At 41.0% G+C, this 21,513-nt stretch overlaps 3 protein-coding genes across 4 annotated transcripts; all 3 read left to right on the top strand.

Annotated features, from left to right (window-relative positions):
* Positions 1–311: 311 nt before the first annotated feature.
* Positions 312–5,363, top strand: ccdc120b (coiled-coil domain containing 120b). Its single transcript, XM_084542826.1, has 9 exons — positions 312–561; positions 852–982; positions 1,529–1,630; positions 1,726–1,846; positions 2,005–2,064; positions 2,348–2,501; positions 2,653–2,754; positions 3,068–4,105; positions 4,999–5,363. The coding sequence occupies exons 1-9, from the start codon at positions 339–341 to the stop codon at positions 5,093–5,095; spliced, it is 2,028 nt and encodes a 675-aa protein (XP_084398952.1). The 5' UTR covers positions 312–338; the 3' UTR covers positions 5,096–5,363.
* A 4,711-nt stretch (positions 5,364–10,074) lies between these two features.
* LOC311486825 (SRSF protein kinase 3-like) lies at positions 10,075–15,751 on the top strand (the record flags this gene model as incomplete). The annotated part of the gene is made up of 13 exons (XM_084542841.1): positions 10,075–10,484; positions 10,596–10,683; positions 11,402–11,489; positions 11,636–11,742; positions 11,863–12,028; positions 12,199–12,224; positions 12,313–12,369; positions 12,840–13,203; positions 13,384–13,481; positions 14,548–14,655; positions 14,759–14,828; positions 14,911–15,003; positions 15,245–15,751. 13 exons carry the CDS (start codon positions 10,075–10,077, stop codon positions 15,427–15,429), a joined length of 1,860 nt encoding a protein of 619 aa, XP_084398967.1. The 3' UTR covers positions 15,430–15,751.
* A 195-nt stretch (positions 15,752–15,946) lies between these two features.
* Positions 15,947–21,156, top strand: comtb (catechol-O-methyltransferase b). Of its 2 annotated transcripts, XM_084542836.1 has the most exons (6): positions 15,947–16,088; positions 17,170–17,341; positions 20,070–20,187; positions 20,287–20,480; positions 20,557–20,688; positions 20,781–21,156. In XM_084542836.1, coding segments are annotated over exons 1-6 (798 nt in total). In that variant the 5' UTR covers positions 15,947–16,086; the 3' UTR covers positions 20,961–21,156. The 2 variants fall into 2 exon arrangements, with proteins under 2 accessions (XP_084398962.1, XP_084398963.1); XM_084542837.1 differs by lacking the exon at positions 15,947–16,088 and having other exon boundaries at positions 16,166–17,341.
* The last annotated feature ends 357 nt before the right edge of the window (positions 21,157–21,513 follow it).

The following is a 21,513-nucleotide window of genomic DNA, read 5'->3' as shown; positions in this document are numbered from 1 at the left end:
TCTGAACTTATTTTTGAAATGTTCTTTAAAATTGTCTTAGTGCACATTTTTAATATGTCTTTATATAGTGTCACATGTTATAATACTTTCAGTGAAATTATCCTGATAATATATTCTCTCTGTATAGTTTGATGACTTTAACCTCGAGTCTCTGATAATTCATATATTAAAAGTATTATAAAGGATTTACATTTTCTTAACCCTTCATGTACATTTTTATTTTTTTTCAAGATTTCCATTTTAGACTCCTGAGCAGAGGTACAGTGGATTGTTCGGATGGTACCTGCGTCGTCTGATCGTTGACTCCCCCATGCTTGTCTTTTGTTAACTTGCTAGAAATGCGACTCACTCTACACCTCAAGACGACACATGGCTGCAAGGTCAGAGAGAAGAAAACAACAAAGTCTGAACACATTGTTGATGTATCTCAGCACCAGCTAAGCCTCTGTTTTTATTCATCAGGTGAGGGTGTGGCTGGGAGTGTGAGTTGTAAAGTCCCCAGATTCATTCACATGGAGGTCAAAGGACATCTGATCACATCCATGGGTTTGGGGGCTCCTGGTGAGTAATAACAGTGTGAAGACACACACTTTCTTGTCTGGACAAGCCTGGAATGGCCTGACAAATCTATCAGCTTGTGTTTTTTTTCCAACATTTTTTCCCAAGGGAATAGCCAGCTGAAAAAACAGCTGTGCCAGATAATCTTATCAGAATGCTTTGTAACTGAAAACAAACACCATATCAGAAAAGGAACTTAATAATGCGAACACTCTGAAACGGTCTATAAAAATGCATTTTTGTCAACAGTACATTTCTTAGTTTGAGTTTGTCACATGCATTTTGCTGCACAGATGTTCAAGGCTGCCAGGACAGCAAGCTGCAGGCTGAGAGGATCGCAGCTCTGCAAGAGAGGAAGCAGACCCTGGAGGCTCTCCTCAACTCCAGGGTGGGAGAGCTCAAACAAGTCTGTTTGCAGGAAGCGGTGAGTCGCTCTCACTTCACTTCTATTCATCAGTTATTGCTTTGGTTCTCTAAATAAAATTTGATCCTCTGAGTCCAGATACAGCTGCAAAAATTAATGTTTTTCTCTCTCATAAAATGGGCTGCATATTCATCCTTGCTTGATGGCTCCTGAGAACCTGTCAGCACTTGATAATGAGGCCACGACTGCCTCAGCTTTTCTTTACCAGCTGTTTAGCACATCCCTATGTTTTCAGCTGGATGTATAGTGACTCACTGTCTGTGTGCCTATTTCTGGATACAGGGATTGTCTGTACTCTTGTCAGTGTAGCTCACTCAGGAGCCTGATTCATTACTCATCTGCAGGTTATTTTGTTTCTGCATCTTTGTTAAATTACGATAGCAATATTGTTTCTGGTAAATCTGTTTATGTACTTTCGACCATTTAAAGGATTTTCTATTTACGTAATCCATCAATCAGTATAATTTTATGATACTGATTAATGAGGGGCCCAGAGGGCAGTGGGAAGGATTTTAGTTAGTGGAGTCTAATAAAAGTCGTCCACAGGAGCTGACTGGGAAGTTGCCACGTGCTTTCCCCCTGGAGATGGGAGAGAAACCCCCACTGGTGCAGCGCAGAGTTGGCATGGCGCCCAGCACCAAGGCCGAAGTAAGTCAACACCTTGAATATCTATTGTGTTTACGCAGCAGCTGTATTGCTGTGTGTACTCGTGGTCTAACATGGCCAGTTGTCCCTGGCTACAGGATGATGCTGCCCAAAGAAAGCAGATGAAAGCCATCTTCACCGGTGCTCTGTACAGACACTCAGAATCAGACCGCAATGTCCCAAACGGCAAGAGGACAGTCCATCGGGGGTGTCATACAGGTACAGTTAATCAGCACCAAAAACCATAGCGACACACTCACATTTTACAAAGCTTACCAAATAGGATAAGTCAATAAAACAGCCTCCACTTATAGTGAGCAAAGATTACAGATGCCATGCTGCCTTGTCTATGTCCTGAAGATTTTGTTGTCTTTCAGAGGACACAGTGATGTCAGAGAGCACCAGCTCCATGTCAGATTCAACATCCCATGATAATGGTGAGTCAACTGTACATTCACATCCACTGCTCTGGTGGATACTATTTATCCATATTTGGAATAAGCTTCACAAATTATAGTTATTTAGAAATAGATCAGTGCGTTTGTCAATGTTATTTTATTTGCATTTAAAATACACACTGAGTGGGAGATATGACATTATGATTGTGAAAACCAGAACAACACACATGCTTTGCTGTGATTTTACTGAAAGTTTTTAGTCATCAGTGCAATGTGTGAGCTACATTAAAAGATAATTTGTTTGTTTTTCTTCTCATAAAAGAGTCTTCCCCCGGCGTGGCTGCTGACCAGCGCTCTCTGTCTCAGCCCCGGCTCACTCTGGGCAGCCCCGATCACAGAATCAGCAGGAAGCTTTCTCCAGTAGAAATTTACTACGAGATGAGGACACGACGCAACTCTGTCACAAGCTCTGTTAGGTACTTATCTTCAAGTGACCCTGTGTTACCTCATCTGTCAGAGAGTATACTGTACATACTGTATCAGAGACATCTATTTATGAGTATATGTATATGAGTATATGTGTACAAATGCTAAATGCATGCGTGTTTTTTTTTTTTTTTGTTACAGCCCAACTCACTCTCTACCAAGAAGTGCTTCTAATGTTGAAGGTAGAAGTGTTCCAGCAACTCCTCTGTTGGCACGAACCGCTCCAATCAGTGTTCACGTCAGGTAATGCCAGTGTCTGAGGCAGCACAGCCACAGCTCCCTCCCACTGTGATAACTGCATGGCTGGAGATGGCTTAATGACTTAGTTGAATGCAGACGCAGTGTTAAGGCTGTAACAATGATTAGTGTCAAATTTAGCTAACAGTAAGGGGTTTAGTCTATAATTTAAACTTTGGGCAAATGAAAATGTGCTCTTGTTAATTCATACTTTGTGAAAATCTGTTTCACGGTTTCAATCAAAGCTTCTTTCTTTCACCTTTCTGTATCCACAGTCCTCTTCTAATATAAGCTGTTGTTGTGCTCATTTTTGCTTTAGGTCAGATGCATCGGGTGGTAATGGTCTGAAGCAGTGGTCTGCTAGCCTGGATGTGCCATATATGATTCCACTGGCTCAAGAGGGCTCCTCCTCTGACCGTCGAGGTTGCCCATACAGCTCCCGAGCCAGACGCAGCAACAGCTCTGAGGCCCTGCTGGATAGGTCAAGCCTCCCAGATGATCCTGCACCCAGAAATGGGATGCCCCAGAGAGGCGGGCCCTACAAGAGCTCAGAGACACTGACTGATGGCAAGCTGCGGCAGATTCATCTGGGCAGCCCTGAGAGACATGTGGACAACTCAGTGGAACAGGTCAAAATGCGTTTGTCGATGGGTGGCAGGGGGGCCATTGGAGGCTACAATGAGCTTTTGATGGACTATATCTGGGGGAAACAGCAAAGGATGCAAGTGGAGCATCACCTGTACCAGTCCACAGGCAGGATCTGGCAGGACATGTCCTCTCCTCGCTCCTCCACTGCAGCAGTGCTTCCTCATGCCAATGGATTTTCACATTCCCAGGTGCACCTTCCCAGTGCTGCAGCCCCTTACAGCCCCATGGTCCTCAGAGCGTCCCAAGCCGAGCTACGCAGGGTCAAAGTCACCAGAACCAAATCTTGTGGGCCCTTTATTCCTTTACAGCAACATTCACAAGACGGCATCTTGCTATCACCATATGAGTCTCCACTCCCTGCCTCTGGCACCACCACATCCTCCATCCCCAACCTGCTCCCTTACCAGACTGAGTTGTCTGGTCCCTCCTTCAGCCGCAGACCCCCACAGTTCTCTCTTCCAACTCCAGAAGATTCAACAAGAAGCCTGCATAAAGCCCTGGCTCTAGAGGGACTGAGGGACTGGTACTTGAGAAATGCTCTCGGCTATCCTCCTGCTGCCTCAAAGGGCCAGGAGGCAGGGATCTCTCGTCTTTCACACCCGCACCCGCTGGTGCACCAGGCTCAGTCTGTTCAAGGTGAACCAGGCAACGTCCAAAGGCCTCAGATACCACAGTCAGCCAGCTTCCACGGGCACCCACTACATGGAAGGTCAGTACTTTAAAACCCGTTGTCACCTAGAATTCATACACATGCTTTACAAAAATGTCTGACAGAAGCAACCCTGAATGTAAGGACATTTCCCTTTTGTTGTTGTACATTTTATCACTGTCACAGTATGAGGTGTGATGTTTGCTTGTGAGCAGCAAATCTTTATCACATACATGTAGTTCAGCCTGTAGTCTGTAGTAGAACAAAGAAAGTATGCAAAGCTAAACTTGAAAGACCTCTGCTCTGTTATTGATAAAACAAAGTTTCTTCTGGGACATGTCAGCTAATTTGCAAATAGCAGCCAAAGACCTATCAAGTTAGAATGATTCTGATTCACTAACATAAGCATGGTGGTGAGATCAAAATTCATTAGTGAGCATATATAATTAAACCTACAAACTATTTTCACATATTAGTGATTGAGGCTTTAAGGGCTATGTATGGATACATAATACTGAACTATTTGTTTGTACTACTGATTTTTATTTTCCTTCGTACTGGAAGCGGGCAGCAAGGCCTCCAGCAGATGATGGTGGCATTACTGTCACTGTTAGCCAACCAATCGATCTATAATCTGCTTTCACAACCATTTTTTTATTTCTTTCTGTATTTGCCTTGTCAGCATTATCTCCTGATGCTGGTTTCCTCATTCATACAAACATCTTAGTGTTTCATGATCTATAACACTCTCACTCAGGCACAGCTCATAGGTCTCTGTGAGTTGCTGACAATCAATCACAACGTGTTGTTTAAACAACCCAACAAATTAAATGTTAAGATTCACAGATGTCCCTCTTCAAAACTTATAATATCCTGATGGTGATTAATTTTCAGGAAAATGTAATATCTCCTCTTGGTTTTTGGAGTGTTGATTCGTTTCATCTTCCTCACAGGTCGATGGAGTTCTCTCTATATCAGGAGACTCCAGATCCGCAGGTGCAAGAGGTGACCCCAAAGGAGCCCAGTGCAGACCCAGGCACTCTGGTCTGAAGCAGCAGAACACACAAACACACTGCATTATATGAGCAAATACACTGTAGCCTCACAGTTACACACACAAGCTGATACAATGTGACCTCAACAGCAAAGCAAAACATGGCAACCTCAGCAGAAAGAGACTGGAGTAAATGACAAACTGTACCTGTACAGTTTGAAAAAGCCTTGGCAAGATCCCCATGTAATACCTGACTCCACCAGTATGAACTTCAAACCTATGTGGATGTGTACTGGTGCTGACTAACAGATCATCTAATTCCAATATGGTCATGCTGTACTTCATATATAAATATTTCTGGTCCAAAACAGTAAGATCCTTCCTAATAACCTTGAAAAGTCTCCCCAGATATACTTTTTTACAGAATATATACAACTCTAAATGACTATTTTGTATCTTCTGAGATATAAAGACCAGTTATATTAAAGAGGTAATTTATTGCTCATTAATAGTGAGATATACAAAGATATTCTATGAGCTCACTTCATTTAAAAAAAAGGATTACTACATGCCGGTGAATGTGTGTTTGTAAACTATATAAAACATGCTTCAGTCCTCATCTGCCATTGATTTCACAGCCATTTGTATTCTTCACATATGAGAAAATGAAATGGGCCATGAACTGTAGCGTACTTGTGTAGCGGACAGGAGTGCCTAAATGTTTTAATGTCGAGACTAAACCTTGGTTAGAAAACTTTAAAGTGCTAGCATTAAGCTTCTGTGAGCTTAGTCTAATCAAAAACTGAAAACATTTCACGATGTCACTAAATTAGGGTATTTGGAATGATGTCATATATGTATTGGAATTTTTCGTGCGGGTTATTTTTTAGATTCAGCTCTGTGCTGGCTGGTAAATGAAGCTTTCTCTGTGCTGGCTGTGACAGAATAATTTGATCAGTTTTAGGATTAACCTTAGGGCTGTTTTGAGGCCTACTGTAGAGCAGTAGCACATGACTGTATGACAATAAATAACTCGTATATCAAATCATTTTTCTGCATTTAGCTGTGAAGGATTTGAGTGTCATGCAGAGCACTTTATGAACATCTTAAGCCTTAATTCCCTATGAAATTGTCACCAAGAGAGATGACAGACAGTAGTAAGGTTTAGACAGGGTTTATAATAGCTCAAATTAAAAGAAAGTGTTTAACACCTGCTGAAGGGTCTACCTGAGTGTTAGTCTGTATATAGTGTAACGTTTTATTCCCGTACTAACAATGTAATTTTTAAGCTAACCACGTAATAAGTATTTAATCAGAATTACCTCCCCCACTCCTTCCACCCCCAAGTGAGCACTATTTAATTGGCTGTGAAAAGTGAGGTTGATGGTGGGAACAGGATAGGGCTGCTGCAGTACTGAATGATGGTGTGAGCAGGTCTCATATCAGTAAATCTGTTTACGAGAATTCATTCTAGCTTTGTGTAACTGATAGTTTCATTTCATGTGTTCGCTTTGTGTGTCTGTTTTGTTAACTTTTCATTCTGCCATGCATCATTATATAGTTTTGATAGGCAGTCTTGGTAGCATTCTGCAATGCAAACTTCAGAAAAATAACAAGAATAAATAAAATCCTCAAGGAAAAAGAACATATTTGTCTTGGTGTAATAGAACATATTTTTCCATAATTATTATTGTCATTTTATGTTTTTGATCTTGGTACTTGTTTGAATGTAATATCTTAAGTGTGTTATAAGTGATAATTCTTTCTACTCGGGTACAAACTGTAGCACACTGTGGAATGTTACCGGGTTTTTTCTGCTGTCTGATGTGTCCACGTCGTCTCAGTTTCCAGCTTCACAGAGCTCCTTCCAGCTCATTAGAACCTGAAATCAAAGACCAAACTGCTGTGCACTGGGGGACATAAAGGTATTTTTCATATAATGTACTATGTAAGTTCAAAATAAATGATCCATATAAAGCAAATGTATTCAAACTATATTATATTTATGAAACAATAACATTTTGTAGCTAAGAACTTTAGCTCCTTTCTCATCAGTGCGGGAATTGATAACAGTTGAAGCCACTTCATTCAGCAGTGTGACGTGTTAATATTTGAATATTTGTTTTTTAAAAGATATTTAAGTGCAGCTGTTTTCTCTTCCCCCTCTCTCTTTATAACCAGGCCTATGGAATTAGACTGAATAGGCCTGCTCTATGCTGTATGTATGAGATTGTGCATTCATTCTACTAAATAAAGTGTCATGTTGCAAACAAAAAAACAATATGTGTGAAATGCATTTGTTAACTGAATAAAATATAGCAAAGTTGTGTAAAAGTGACCGAGGCTAATAGCCATCACAACACGGTTCTTTACAATTTCCAGTTACGAGTTAGTTAAACACAACCCCAAAGAAGGCAACAACAGACCTTTCTCACAGACATTTGACTCTCCACAGCAGTGAAACCACAGGTGGAGTGGCTTGTATTAATGAAGGCTCTGTTCCATTAAGTGGTCCTGGAAGTCAATCCATTGAGCCAGTATGTACTACAACTAACCCAAGTCCTAGCACAGCTAAATGGACTACAGTTATCGTAAAGCTTTTAATGTCACCTGTGCTTTTAATGCTATAAGTCAAAATGTCTGCTGGTGTTACCAGTTATATTGCAGGTTAGACCTCTGTTTGGGTTAATGTTGCCACAGCTATTGGGCCTTCAAATCAGAAAATCCCTAAAAAAAATTAAATGAACTGTAATTCACATAAATTCAAGAAGAAAAATTATGAAGCTCACACTTCAACAGGTGCATCCAAACCAGTGGTTCTCAAACGAGATTCACGTGAGAGGCCACTGCTCTGTGTGATGTGCGGTTGGATGCACACTATTTGCACAGTATTTCACTCTTTAACTTATCTAATCATTGTTTTATAGTTGCTTCCTCCATACATTGTTAATAGAAAGGCAAGGGTAGTGGAAGACGGACTTGTTTTGTCTTCATGCCAGAAAGGGTTTGAGAACCACCGAACTTCACGAAGCCTGAATTTAATGGTGTGACGTTTACTGTGCTCATGAGTAAAAACAATATGAACAGCGACATCTTGTGGTAGTCACGACACTCTGACTGGAAATTTTCGGAGACGTGTTAATAATGTAATTTAGTCATATAGCATTTTCTTCATAATCTCATATTTAAATATCGGACAACATTCATATTCCAAACAGCCTCGTGCTTTTTGTATGTCTTTGCATTAAGTTAACCGCTGTTGCCTAGCAGCGGTGTTCTCACGATTTACGGCCATAACACCACGTATTTACAGTCAAAGTTAAACATCCATTATTTTGCGCAGACAACCTCGGACGAGTTCCATTTGAGGGCAGGTTAAAAAAGTAAGTAGATGGATAATGTGTTAAAGTACTGCAAGTAAAAGCTCCTGCGCTTGTAAACCATCACAGAGAAACGGCTCATGGCAATATTTAAAGGAGAAGTTCATGCTGTCAAAGCCCATCAATGAAGAGTTTGTAATCTAACGGGCATAGTCTGCTACTGATACTAAGTTAATTACGAATCTACGTAATATTCTTGTAGCCTTTCACCAAGTACTCTTATAACAATAAAAGTTCAATGCTTTTAAAATGTGTCATTCTCACTATATCACCATAGATGGTAATCATTTACCAGTGTTTCATTTAGGACCTATAGTGTGTGGGGTAAAGCAATATTTTAAAGAGCTTACAGGAAAGTCAAAGACAAAGAAAAATAACTGAATGAGAGAATGAACACTTTCCAGTGAGTGTAAATAGGACTGGTAGCTACACAAGATAAATGTGGTCAGAAACACAGCGTCTAGCAGCAGCAGCAGCAGCAGCAGTCTGCTATTCCTGGACTTGAGAGGTTTTCAGTGACACGGAGGAGTGAGGGCGAGCAGAGCGCTCGAGCGCAACTCCAATTCGTTTTATTTCCCGCGTTATAAATATTAAAAGTGGACACATCTCACACAGGGGTAAGTAGACTCCTCCTCCTCTGTTGTTGACTAATAATTACAAGCTGTTGACTTTTTGGAGTCTCATCGATAAGAAACATACTCTAGTTATACTAACTCCAGCACTGGAATCAATCCGACTTCCTGTAAAAACCTTCAGAATAAAACCGTGTCCTTTCTTAATGCAGAGTCAGTGTACACAAAATACAAACAAGAAATATAAGAGTTAAATTAATTTACAGTTGAAGAATGTTAAATGTTCAGTTAGGTGTAAAAAGTTTTAGTTTTAAATGCAAAAGACAGCTCAAAGTCTTAGCATTTAAATTTAAGTCGTGTATTATGAACAACTGTAGATGGTGTAAATGAGTGTCAGGATTATGTCAGCATTTCTTTGGTTTATTATGTTAGCAAGAATTTATGTAGTGCTGATTAAATGTTGGACTTTTATTTTGAAATACCGGTAATACTGGGTATGTTTCCATTTATTTAGTGTCAGGTGACTTCATCTCCTACATCAATATCTTTTGATAAACATAAGATAAAGATACTTCTAATAATAACATTTTAAAGCCACACTATGATCCGATCACGTTGCAGTGAGAGCAGTCTGTGCTTTCTGTTTCTAATTACTTAACTGTCTTAATAATTCCTCTTGCCAGATGTGAGTGACCATGCATGAATTTAAATGGCCAGGAGTTCGTGTTTACAGCAGTGGCTCCCGCACTGCAGAGGATCATGCAATGTCAGGAGGCATTCAGTTGCAGCTGGGCGAGGGTCAAGAGCTATTTACGTTGACATGCCATTCATCTAGCTAAAAATAAACATACACGGCGTGTTTTAAAATGTCATAGCAAACAGCCTACTGCAATCAGTAGCTAAAGGCGAAAACTATCTGCTACAGACAAAGCCCTTGACCTCTTCAAACCCACACATGATTAAACGCCTCAGTCAGTTTGTGTTACCGGCTAACAGTGTTTTTGTTATAGATTCCTCCCTGAGTGCTGCTCTCAGCTTGGCCCATCTTCAGCTGTGCTTGAACTCATCAGGCTCCAGTTAAACATGTCGTCATCCTACGCTGCGGCTATATCAGCCCTGCTTTCATCTAGCTCTTCTAATCCACCCGAGAAACCCAGCCCACAACCCTCCCCAGTCACATCAGGGAGTCCTAAACCCAGCGAACACCCCAACACCCCTCCAGCTGTACAGAATCGCTCTCATATACCGGAGCTGCAGGGATCTTACGAAGAGCAACAAGAGAATTCTGCAGACTATGGCATAGGTAGGCAAAATACAACACTAAAACCCCTAACAATGGCTGAGATCTTCATGCTTAAGTCTGCTGCTTTCTTTTGCAATGCAGGTGGTTACTATCCTGTGGAAATTGGAGAAATATTTGTTGATCGTTATCAAGTGGTTAAAAAGTTGGGATGGGGTCACTTCTCCACTGTGTGGCTCTGCTGGGACATAGTGTAAGTACTGGTCTGACCTTCTGGATTTATTTTACGTAACACCCTAATATAGTGTAAACCTCTATAGTAAAAACATAGTCATAACTTATTGCCTTAATTGTTTGCATGCAGGAAGAGGCATTTTGTGGCTCTGAAGGTGGTGAAGAGTGCTCAAACGTTCACAGAGACGGCACTGGATGAGATCAAACTTCTGAAATGTGTCAGTGTGAACATGTGGATTTACTATTTTTTACTATCCGCTTAACAGATTTTGGTCATTTTTGAGTGCTTATATGAAGGGATATTGATAAGTTTGTGGCCTAAGGTAGAATTGACGACACAAGATGTGCATTTCAACTCTTACTTGAAGAGTTATTATGCAGAAGTATACTTGAAGTTAATTGTTGTGGTATTTCTCTTTTGGGTAATTGAAGTTGAAAGTCAGCTCTGTCTGAGAAAATGTGCACTGGCTTTTCTGCAGTCATCTGTTACCTCTGTCTCATGTGCTTATCACCCGAAGAGGTCCACAAAGACATGGAGCAACACTAGGGGAAGATGCCCTTTCTTACAATATGGTGAAGGAGTGGGCTGCTGACTTCAAACGTGGTATAGAACGCCTGGAAGGTGACCCATATCTGTAAACAAGTTTTATAAAATTAACTCATTATATCCCGGGCCGCAAAATTATCAATCACGCCCTATACAATATAGCAGTACACCAACAACCATTTGTAGTGCGTGTGTGTAATGGTTGTATGAAATGGAAATTTTAGCCTATCCTTTTCTATTGATACTAATGACTGAATTATTTTAATGCAAACACCTATATAACTTGATTATCAAATCAAAAAATGACCATGTTATGAAGCCATGTGTCCTCATTAATTATAACATTTTACTTTTTGCTGATAATAATGTGTCTAACGTATGACCCTCAGGTGAGGGACAGTGACCCCCAAGATTGTAAACGTGAGAGAATTGTGCATCTCATTGATGACTTCAGGATCTCTGGAGCTAACGGAGAGCGTATCCTTTACAGTGACGTTCCATTTTAATCACATAGTGTATTTTGTGCCACAGTGGTGTGACCTAGTTTTTTTTGGCCTTCTCCAAATACCCAATAAACTCTAATTGCTCTCCAGGAAGATGCATATTCCTTAATTCTTCCCCAGATGTGTGCATGGTTCTGGAGGTTCTGGGCCACCAGCTGCTGAGGTGGATCGTTAAGTCCAACTACACTGGCCTCCCTCTGCCCTGCGTTAAGAGCATCCTCAGACAGGTATCGTATTATTAAAAAAAAAAAAACACTGACTGAGGTCTGTCTGTGAATAGACTGTTTTTTTGGCTCTTCATGGACATGATGTGCCAACGCTGACTCAGTTTCCATTCCTTACCACAGATCCTACAAGGTTTAGATTACTTGCACACTAAATGCAAGATTATCCACACAGACATCAAACCAGAAAACATCCTCCTGAGAGTAGACGAGGATTATATTCAAAAGCTAGCATCCAGCACCAAGCTGTGGCAGCTGCCTGTGTCTTCTGCGTTCACCAGTTCACCAGGTAAGTGCTGCGTTTGCTAGTGATTTCACTGATGTGTATAAGGAAACTTTATATTGTTATAGTGTTATATATGTGTTCGTGTTTAAGTGCAAGAAAAATGATATTTGCTGTTTTATTTTCATTCCTTCGCACATTCTGTGTCTCTTTTCGGTGCTTTCACTCGCTGCCAGTGAACAGTGGATCTAGAGAAAAACAGGTGTGTAACCTGAAATACAGTCCCAAGTTATGCATTTTAACTTCGCGGTAATTGTATTATGAATGCTGTGTTTGTTCTGTTTCCTAAGAGCTTTTCCAACTTACTGGGTAAGCTGACTGGGGCTTTTCACAGTCTTGGACAATGGGTAAGATGGATGTTTTGTTTTCTTTTTACATGAACACATTAAACAGAGGCTGCTGCAAGAAATACTGAATCAGACAGGGGCTATATTTTTCATGTTGGCATGGTCCTCTTTACTACACTATAAAGTTGAATGTGTTCTTGCCACACGTTTGTGTAGGATGACACAACTGCTTATTCTGATGCCTTTCCAGCACCTGCTGCTCTCTTGTCACTATAGTTTGTCGTTAGCAACCTGTTCCTCTATAGTATACAGACTAACCAAGAGTCACTAACACAGTCACAAGATAAAAACACAAGTAATACTAAAAGATTGTTTGTTATTTCTCACATAAAAGAATAAGGAATTCAGACATCTTCAAATACTGCACAATCTGCATTACAATTTGCATGATTTGCTGCACTTCCACAAGTTAAAGATGTTTTTGTGTGCCATTCTCATATGGTTTCCCCGTAACTGTCTACACACTGCAGTCTAACAAGGTCTCCAGGAGTCCGATGAAGAGGGTGACTGGGAAAGCCAGAAGTCGACAAGGACAGGAGAGTGCAGCTGACCACAAACGAGACCAACCACACGTATCGCTGTCTGATGCCACTGCTACTTCCAGCACCCAGAATGCCAGTTATTTCTCTAAGCTCACCTCTTTTAACCTGAAGTTAAGGAGACAGACTCTGCTGTTTGAAGACGGACCGGACTCAGCTCCACAAAGCCACAGACACTCTGTTTGCTCGTGGACAGAACTCAGCACAGACGCTCCTGACTCTGGCTCCAGATCAGTGTTATTACATCAGACTGCAGACAGAGGGCCTCCTCCAGCCTCACCATTATCTCCTCGAGGTCAGTCTCAGGAAATTTGTGTTGTTTTCAGCTATAATGTCAGCAGTCTCTGTGGGAACGTAATGTTTACAGCTCGGAACAAATCTGTATTTTGGCCTGCGTATTTACATGAGATAATTACCTAGATTATCAGTATGCCAAGTGTTTATCCGAGTCTTTTTCGCTGACAATGTGTTTTAGGTATTAGTGACTCAGATGTACTGCTGGATCTACTGAAGCCTCAGAATGCTGACAAAATCCTCATCAAGATTGCTGACCTGGGCAACGCCTGCTGGGTGGTGAGTCATTATTTAACCTGACAAATAATCAGCCAGCAGGAAGTGCATACATTCTTTGTGGCATAATAATGATCAATAATACTTCACTTTCTTTAATACTACAACTTCCAGTTGGCTTCTGAGCTTTGGAGAAGACATGGTTTCCTCTTCAGACAGTTACATTACTTAAATTTACCATGCTGTCAAACTTTACGAATTGTGTGGAGCTGATATATGCAGATGTCGTCATAAATTCAGCTGCAACTGCTCAGTGTTCTGTGCTCTGGATGCACTGGGATGCTGGCTCTGCTCACCTTTAGCTAACAAACACAGAAAAACTGCTTTAAAAAACAGCATTAAATCAGACAAATTGATTATTTTCAATTTGATTATTTTCTGAAATCTAAAAAAAAAAAAGGCAGAGCAAAAATGAAAAGAAAAGAAAATGTGTTTCAGGGGAAGTGTTTGGAGCTTATCCTGAATTTTATTTCTATTTCAAAGAGCTAGTTTATAAAATTTTAACACAACTTGCAACAGGTGCACAGGATAATAGCCATATTTACAGTGCCCTCCAGTGACAAACACAGCTACCATATGTTGCAGTGACACAAGACTGTGTGGGCTGTTTGAGATGTAGCTTGAGAAAGACACATGGTATAATCTGCTTTACCCACTGGTGGTTGCTATGCTTTACTTGGAAGATTGAGAATAATGGGGCAAAGATGTTATTTTGTCTGAAGGCAGTTTTCATTTGTAAAACATTTTAGCCACAGTAGCAGCTTGGCTATGGGGATGCAGCTATACTTAGTGCTAATAAGTGCAAATGTTAGCTTCCTAATATGCTATACTCAGCTGGTGCAAATAACATTAGCATGTAGCTGAAAGCACTGGCCTTAAAAAGGCTGACTGAGGAGTAAGGACATGTTTGAGCAATGATTTAGGAGGGGAGGTGTGAGGTGTCACAACTAGTTCTGCTAGTATTAAATTGTGTGCCTGTGTAACTGTGGTTAAGACAGTATCACATATAGTCACATGCATGTAAGAAGCCTGTTATTTCATGGATAAACTTAAATATGTTTGCTGTCAGCATAAACACTTTACTGAAGACATCCAGACGTGTCAGTATCGCTCTGTAGAGGTGCTGATTGGTGCTGACTACGACACACCTGCCGACATCTGGAGCACTGCCTGCATGGTAAGTTGAGAGCCTGCATTTTTCAATAAATTTTGTATGATGCATATTTGTTCAGAAAGTAATATGCTTACTTCTTATTTTTACCCCTTTGTTTGTGCTGCAGGCTTTTGAGTTGGCCACAGGTGACTACTTGTTTGACCCCCAGTCGGGAGCCAAATTCTCCCGCGAGGAAGGTTTGTGATGTTCACAACAACCACTTTGTCTCAATTTAAATGAATGTCTTATAGTACAGTATGTACTCTCATCTCCACTCAGATCACATTGCTCACATTATTGAGCTGCTGGGACCTCTTCCATCACAGTTTGCCCTGTCAGGGAGATATTCCAAACGATACTTCAACCGTAAAGGTAAAGACCTGTAGTGAATGAGTTTATTAAAAATCAGAAAGGCTGTTTGCTTTTTGTTTATTGTTGTTGTATACTTTTATCATAAAAGACGCCTCAGTCAGCTGTTGGTTGGTAGAGTGTTTGACAAGTTGCCTACAATATATTAAGTTTTTGATTCATCTGTAGCAATGATGGGATAATTACCTTATTATTAATCCATAAAGGCAACCTGGTGTATTAGTCTACTTTCTCCTTTCTCCAGGACAATTGCGGCACATCTCAAAACTGAAACCTTGGAGCTTGTTGGAGATACTACTGGATAAGTATGAGTGGCCACGGGAGGAAGCCGCTCAGTTCAGTTCTTTTCTCTCAACAATGTTGGAGCTGCTCCCGGAGAAAAGAGCCACAGCTGCAGAGTGTCTGAAACACCCCTGGATCGCCTCCTAGACACACTCTGTGTTATTCAGAGACCAGTGGACTTTTCCTGTCACATGGGACTTGGGTTAGCTGTGGGAGATGACTGGTGCTGGCATCATGAGCACAGCTTTCATTAATATTTATTAGCCCCACCAGCAGCCTATTCCCACTTGGGCTGTTTGGTCTTTCATTATTTTAACTGGTGTTTAAACCATGTAATGACCAAAGAGCAGTTTTGTCTTACAGAAAAAAGATATTGAGTTTCAATAAACTGGCATAAGAGTCCTTTTAATCATATTGATACCAAATGTCTTTTACATATGTTTGAAGAAAACTCAAAATGTAATCAAAAGAGAAAGAGAAATAATAAATAATAGTGGTTGCAACAGCACTCAGATGAAACCCTAATAAATCATTAAATGCCATTAAATTAGTTTTTGCAGTCACTGAATGTGTGTGTGTGGGGTGTGTGTGTGTGTGTGTGTGTGTGTGTGTGTTGACTGTTACGTCTGCTGTACATTCCTTTCATGCTCACATTCAGCACAACGCTGAGCTGGGGGATGGAAGGAAGAGAGGGGAGGAGTTAGTCTCATGGAAACACAGGCGTGTGTCCGACTGTTAGAAAACTCACACATTTTCCTCTAGCCACGAGGTGAGAAGAAGACAGAGCGCACCGCCTGCATATACATGTAAGTCTTATTTTCATATAGATTTTCAGCAGAGACCCTTTACAAATGCGTGCAGTTTTTGTTTTTTGCTTCTAAGAAGACTTCCTGTTCCTGTGTTGCTAAAGAGTGGCAACGACCCAGTTGGGTTTTAATTCCTGTTCTGGACTGTGGTGCATGACCTTGCAAAAGAACAAAGAGTGCATTCAGTTGCAAACACACATTTTATGGATGTTTATCTTCTCGTCTCGTTGTCCTTTCTGTTCTTTTATTTGTGTACCTTTTACGGTTGTCTTTGCTATAGATTGAATGCAGATAGACTGTATACACAACATGCAACAGTTATGTCTATACTCTGAACGTGTGTGTTCACGTAGCCATGCTTATGCTATTCTGCATTTCAGTTTAGTGGAGCTCTGGTTAAAAAGAAGGCAAAGTAAAGGTTAAAGTCCCAGGGCTCTTACCTTTTGTGACACAGCTCTTAACCCCAAAGCAGTTGCCATGCAACTCAAACTCCAAATCAAAAGGAATTACCTCAACAACCACTGGTCTTTCACAGTTGCATTTTCAGTGCCAGGTAGAGTTGTTTCCAACCATGCTCTTCTCTGCTTTCCAACAGAAGGAGCTCTTGTTTGGGATTCTGGCCATGCTTTTCTCTTTTTTTTTTCTCTATTCTTCCCCATTTCATTTATTCTTCACATATTTAAGTAGACAATTTGTCGCTGAGAGTGGGAAAGCTGCACATAAAGCACTGCGTGATGTGTTTACCAGTGTTTATTGCCGCTGATATGAACTAATATCCTGCTGTGATATGATCATATTGACTTGTGTGAGGGTGTAGCGCTTAGACACGGCAGCAGCAGCTGATGGAGAAGATAGTAGCAACAGTAACAGTACCGTACACAGCATAGTAAATACCCATCTCATTAGCACAACACAAAGGGAGAGGTAGGGTGAGGGGAGACATGAGAGCTTTCATTCATCTCATGCAGATGTGTTGTTATTGCACTGTGTCTGTGCTTCATTAACAGACACAGGCTTGCTTTATAATGCAACACTACGCTGTAACCATGCTGAATTGATGATTAAGCTCTTTGTCTCGCAGGATGTGGCTGACTCTTCTGTACAGTTGCGCCGGTGGGGCAACTCTTTTGTATGCTCTGTACAGATGGGTGATTCCCACTGTTGTGCAGTATCACGCAGGACTGGCGCTGATTTGGCATATTGCAATTGTGGAGCGAATGTTGGACACACTGACCCAGTCCACACGTCCTCAGGTGAGCCTTCAACAAACACTCACTTATCACAAGTTCAGCCACAATAACTAGACTGGTGTGATGTAGTCCTGCAAGAACAGGAGACTGAGAGATGAATAATCGTGATCTCAAGAGTCAAGCTGACAGAAAATTGTTCCCTGACTCATGCCACTGTTTAAAAAAATAAAAGAAGGCAAATGCAGGTCAGCAATAGATTTTATCATGAAACAACTGACCTGTAAAAGGTGTAGTTTATACCATTTACACTACAATGGCTGTGCTCTATCTTGATGACTCACCACCCTGCTATTATGCATACTGGCTCACTGTAATAGGGTTATTATCAGCAGTGTTGGGCACGTTACTTTTAAAAAGTAATTAGTTGTTATGGTAATGGTTATTAGTCACTTCTCCCAAAAAGTAACTGAGTTAGTAACTGAATTACTCCACTACAAAAGTAACTAGTTACCAGGGAAAGTAAGTATTGCGTTACTTTAAAAAAAAAGAAGTTTAAATGCTTCTAAGAATTAGATTTTATTCTGAGCGTAATGTACACTTCACGTGTGTTCTTGCCTTTTACCTCAATGAGGTTAAAGTAGTGCTTATACTTCCACCTTGAAAACGGCAACCGTGATACTATGAGCGCGTTTGTGTGTAAACAACATCCGCCCAATTGAACACTGCCCTGCCGCTGATTGGCTTACCATGAAACCTTACCCTACCTTAGCCAATCATCATCACTTATCCGTCTACGCCCCCACCCCACCCAGAAGTTGGGGGTGGGTGGGTGGGGAGGGGACACCTTCGCAGCTCTTGTGGCTGGCTGACAGTGCAAGATAACGTAGCCTACCACATTTAACTGTCGGTACGGTAACGGCCTGCATAGTTTTTAATGTGCCACAATGTTTTTTAGGTGAGGGAAAATTCAAAATAGTAATTGTCACTGTCAAAGCATGGGGATATAGCACCACCTTGTGAAATGTTTGCTACCAGTGATCGTTTCCTTGATAAAAATGAGTTACCCCTGGTTGACTTCTGAAAACTAAATGACCGTAGCAATGAGCCAGTCCTTTTGAACGGCTCTTTGAAAGGAGCGGCTCCTCAAGATCCGGCTCCCTTCAAAGTGCAATACATCCCATCTCTATGCTGTATGCGTAAATCGCACGTTGCCTGACAGCTGTCGTAAAAAAAGTTTTTTCTTTTTTTTCTGAACTGGGGTGAACGTCATTATTTCCCTTTAGATTGAGCAAAACTCAGGTCTACGCTCACAGTTGGAAAAATTATGTGTTCAGTTCACAGTTCATAAAAATATGAACATGTTCAATGAATGTCGTTCATGCACAACACTGGTTATTATTAATGTTAGTTACACCTGTGGTTTTCCTGCAGCCAAAAGCCTCTGACATGCAGTAAAAATAATATGATCCTGTGAAAATATAACCTGAGGCCGAGTGGTTTGTGACAGAGAAAATATCCTTGGAAATTATTTGGAAAAGGTCAGGCATTTTAGCAATCTCCACCCATCACAACACTAAACCTAAATGTACATATGAAATATGTTTCTGTTGTGCATGGTGTTTCTATTTATCTGTTTGACAGAGAACTCAGAGAACAGATATGAAGACTGAAAGTTGTTGGTTTGAACCCCTGATATAATTTGAAAATGTTTTAAAACACGTAACATGAATCATCCTATAATTTCTGAGGCTCTGCACACCCACACGAGTTTCAGCTATGCCTTAGCTAAGGCACAGTTTGAAAGTATGTTGTGTGTTTGCTGAAGAGAAACAGGAAGTCAGCCTCTTGAGAAGGTGCAGTCTATACAGAAGACACAAGTAGTTAATGAGCTAATGAGAAACAGCTGCTCAGGAAGGTAGCAGCTCACAGTGGTGATCAGCTGATGAGAAGCAGGTGTGCAGGGGCAGGACACACGCTGAGGTTAGATTAATACAAAGAATAATGCTGCATTCAGGGCTCCCTGTGTCTGCGTGGGTTCTCTCCAGGTACTCCGGCTTCCTCCCACCATCCAAAGACATGCTCATTAGGTTAACTGGTGATTCTAAATTGGCCATAGGTGTGCATGTGAGTGTGAATGGTTGTCTGCCTCTCTGTGTTAGCCCTGCAATAGACTGGAGACCTCTCCAGCTGGGATAGGCTCCAGCCCCCCTGTGACCCTCCATGAATAATGCTGCATGCAAATGATGTTGTGTTCACGTGTAAACTCCATTGAATTAAAAATATATACAGTCATATTGTGCCACGTGCACAATATGCGTGTAGAAGACGAATTAATTCAGTCAGATTTAAAACTGAACGTAAAGCTTATCAACACTTTAAATGAATACTGACACAGAGAGAGACTCTTGTCTATTATCCCGTCCATAAGTGCAGTGCTTTTGTCAAAGGTAGTTGTGTGTGTTAATAAAAACCTCAGAGGGACAGTTCCTAGATACAAAACTAGAAATAAGTACAGTACAGATACAGGTGCACACTGGACTCACAATTAAAAGATGGAATATACATGTTTACGCAACATATACATACATACACATATGAATGAAGGACGATGAACAACACGATATCCATATGTGCTATGACAAGGCAAAATAAACTGGAGAGGTGGAAACGACAAACCAAAGTGCAGATATTCATTTATTGGTTCATTTTAATAACATGTCGATGCTGGAAACCTTTCTTTTGCCTTTTAGACACCAAACGGTTCTGTTTTTGTCTTTCTGTTCCACTCCAGCGGATCTTAGGTGCAGTAAAGAAAAACGCCACTAGAGGAGACCCTCGCAGCGTGGTCAAAGCCATCGATCAGTTCTGCAGGCAGAAGGAGTGGGCCATGAATGTGGGGGATGAGAAAGGTACAGATTCCTCATTATGTGACTCTGTGTGTTCATGAGTAAAACCATTACCTCAGTTGACTTGACTTTATATATTTTTGTCCCTTCATTTCGCCACAGGCTGTATCCTTGACTCAGTGGTGTCTGAGGTAAACCCAGCCACAGTGTTGGAGCTGGGAACCTACTGTGGCTACTCCACGGTGCGGATCGCCAGCCTGCTTCCACCTCATGCCAAACTCATCACTCTTGAATTTAACCCAGAAGTTGCTGCAATCGCTCATCAGGTCATTGCTTGGGCAGGAGTAGAAAACAAGGTAAACCCAGATGTCTGAGAGAAACTGATTTTCACAGTGTGTCTAGTCCACATGAAGACATGTTTCTTCTTCTTAGGTCCAGTTAGTCGAAGGAGCATCTGGTGACTTGATCCCCAAAATGAAGGAGCAGTATGGGGTGCAAACATTTGATTTGGTGTTCTTGGATCACTGGAAAGACCGCTACCTCCCTGACACAAAGCTGATGGAGGCAAGTTTGTTGCACTCCTTTTATACAAATGAAGCTCTTCTTCTTTCTCTGCTATCACATTCACTTTGCTGTTGTTGTTTTTTTTTAATCAGGAGTGTGGCCTCCTGAGAAAAGGCAGCATCTTGTTGGCAGATAATGTCATCTGTCCTGGGACCCCTGAATACCTTGAGTACATTCGTAACAGTCCACGATATAAAAGCCAGTACTTCAAATCTCACCTGGAGTACACCAAAGTGGAGGACGGCTTGGAGAAATCTGTCTTCTTGGGGTAATTTTGAACAGAAAGTGTCATGTTTTACACAGGTACTAGTAAACATCAGACCTTCATTGTCTTGAGTTCACAGAGGAGACTTCTACTGTGTTGATCTGAAATAATGGCATGAGAGGAAAATCTGTGTTGTCTGCTTTATACCGTTTTCCTTTATCTGTATTTTAACAGTGTTATCAGAATAAAAACTCTAAATACTGGATTGTATTATTTCTACCACACTTTAACATCCATATTTCATTCCTCATCTGGCGTTGGCCAGAATACATAGTTCATTTTTCCCATTTCACTTGACATTGATCCTCTTGAATTCATATGTTATGCACCAGCTGTATTTCACTCACTACTTTCAGTCAATCATCTTGTGCTGGTGAAAATACAAAAATACAGCACTTCACATGACTTGGGTGTATAATGCTGCAGAATTTTTACGATAACCAAATAAGCCAGAACTGTACAATAACAGGACAGAGCTAAAAGACATGTGAATGATCTACTGCTCCACAATGTCTCCAACATGACTGCTTCATTGATAAAAAAAAAAAAAAAAAGACTCC

This window comes from Chelon labrosus (genome assembly GCF_963514085.1).
Source record: "Chelon labrosus genome assembly, chromosome: 4".
Lineage (NCBI taxonomy): Eukaryota > Metazoa > Chordata > Actinopteri > Mugiliformes > Mugilidae > Chelon > Chelon labrosus.
This window is presented reverse-complemented; position numbering and strand designations above follow the sequence as displayed.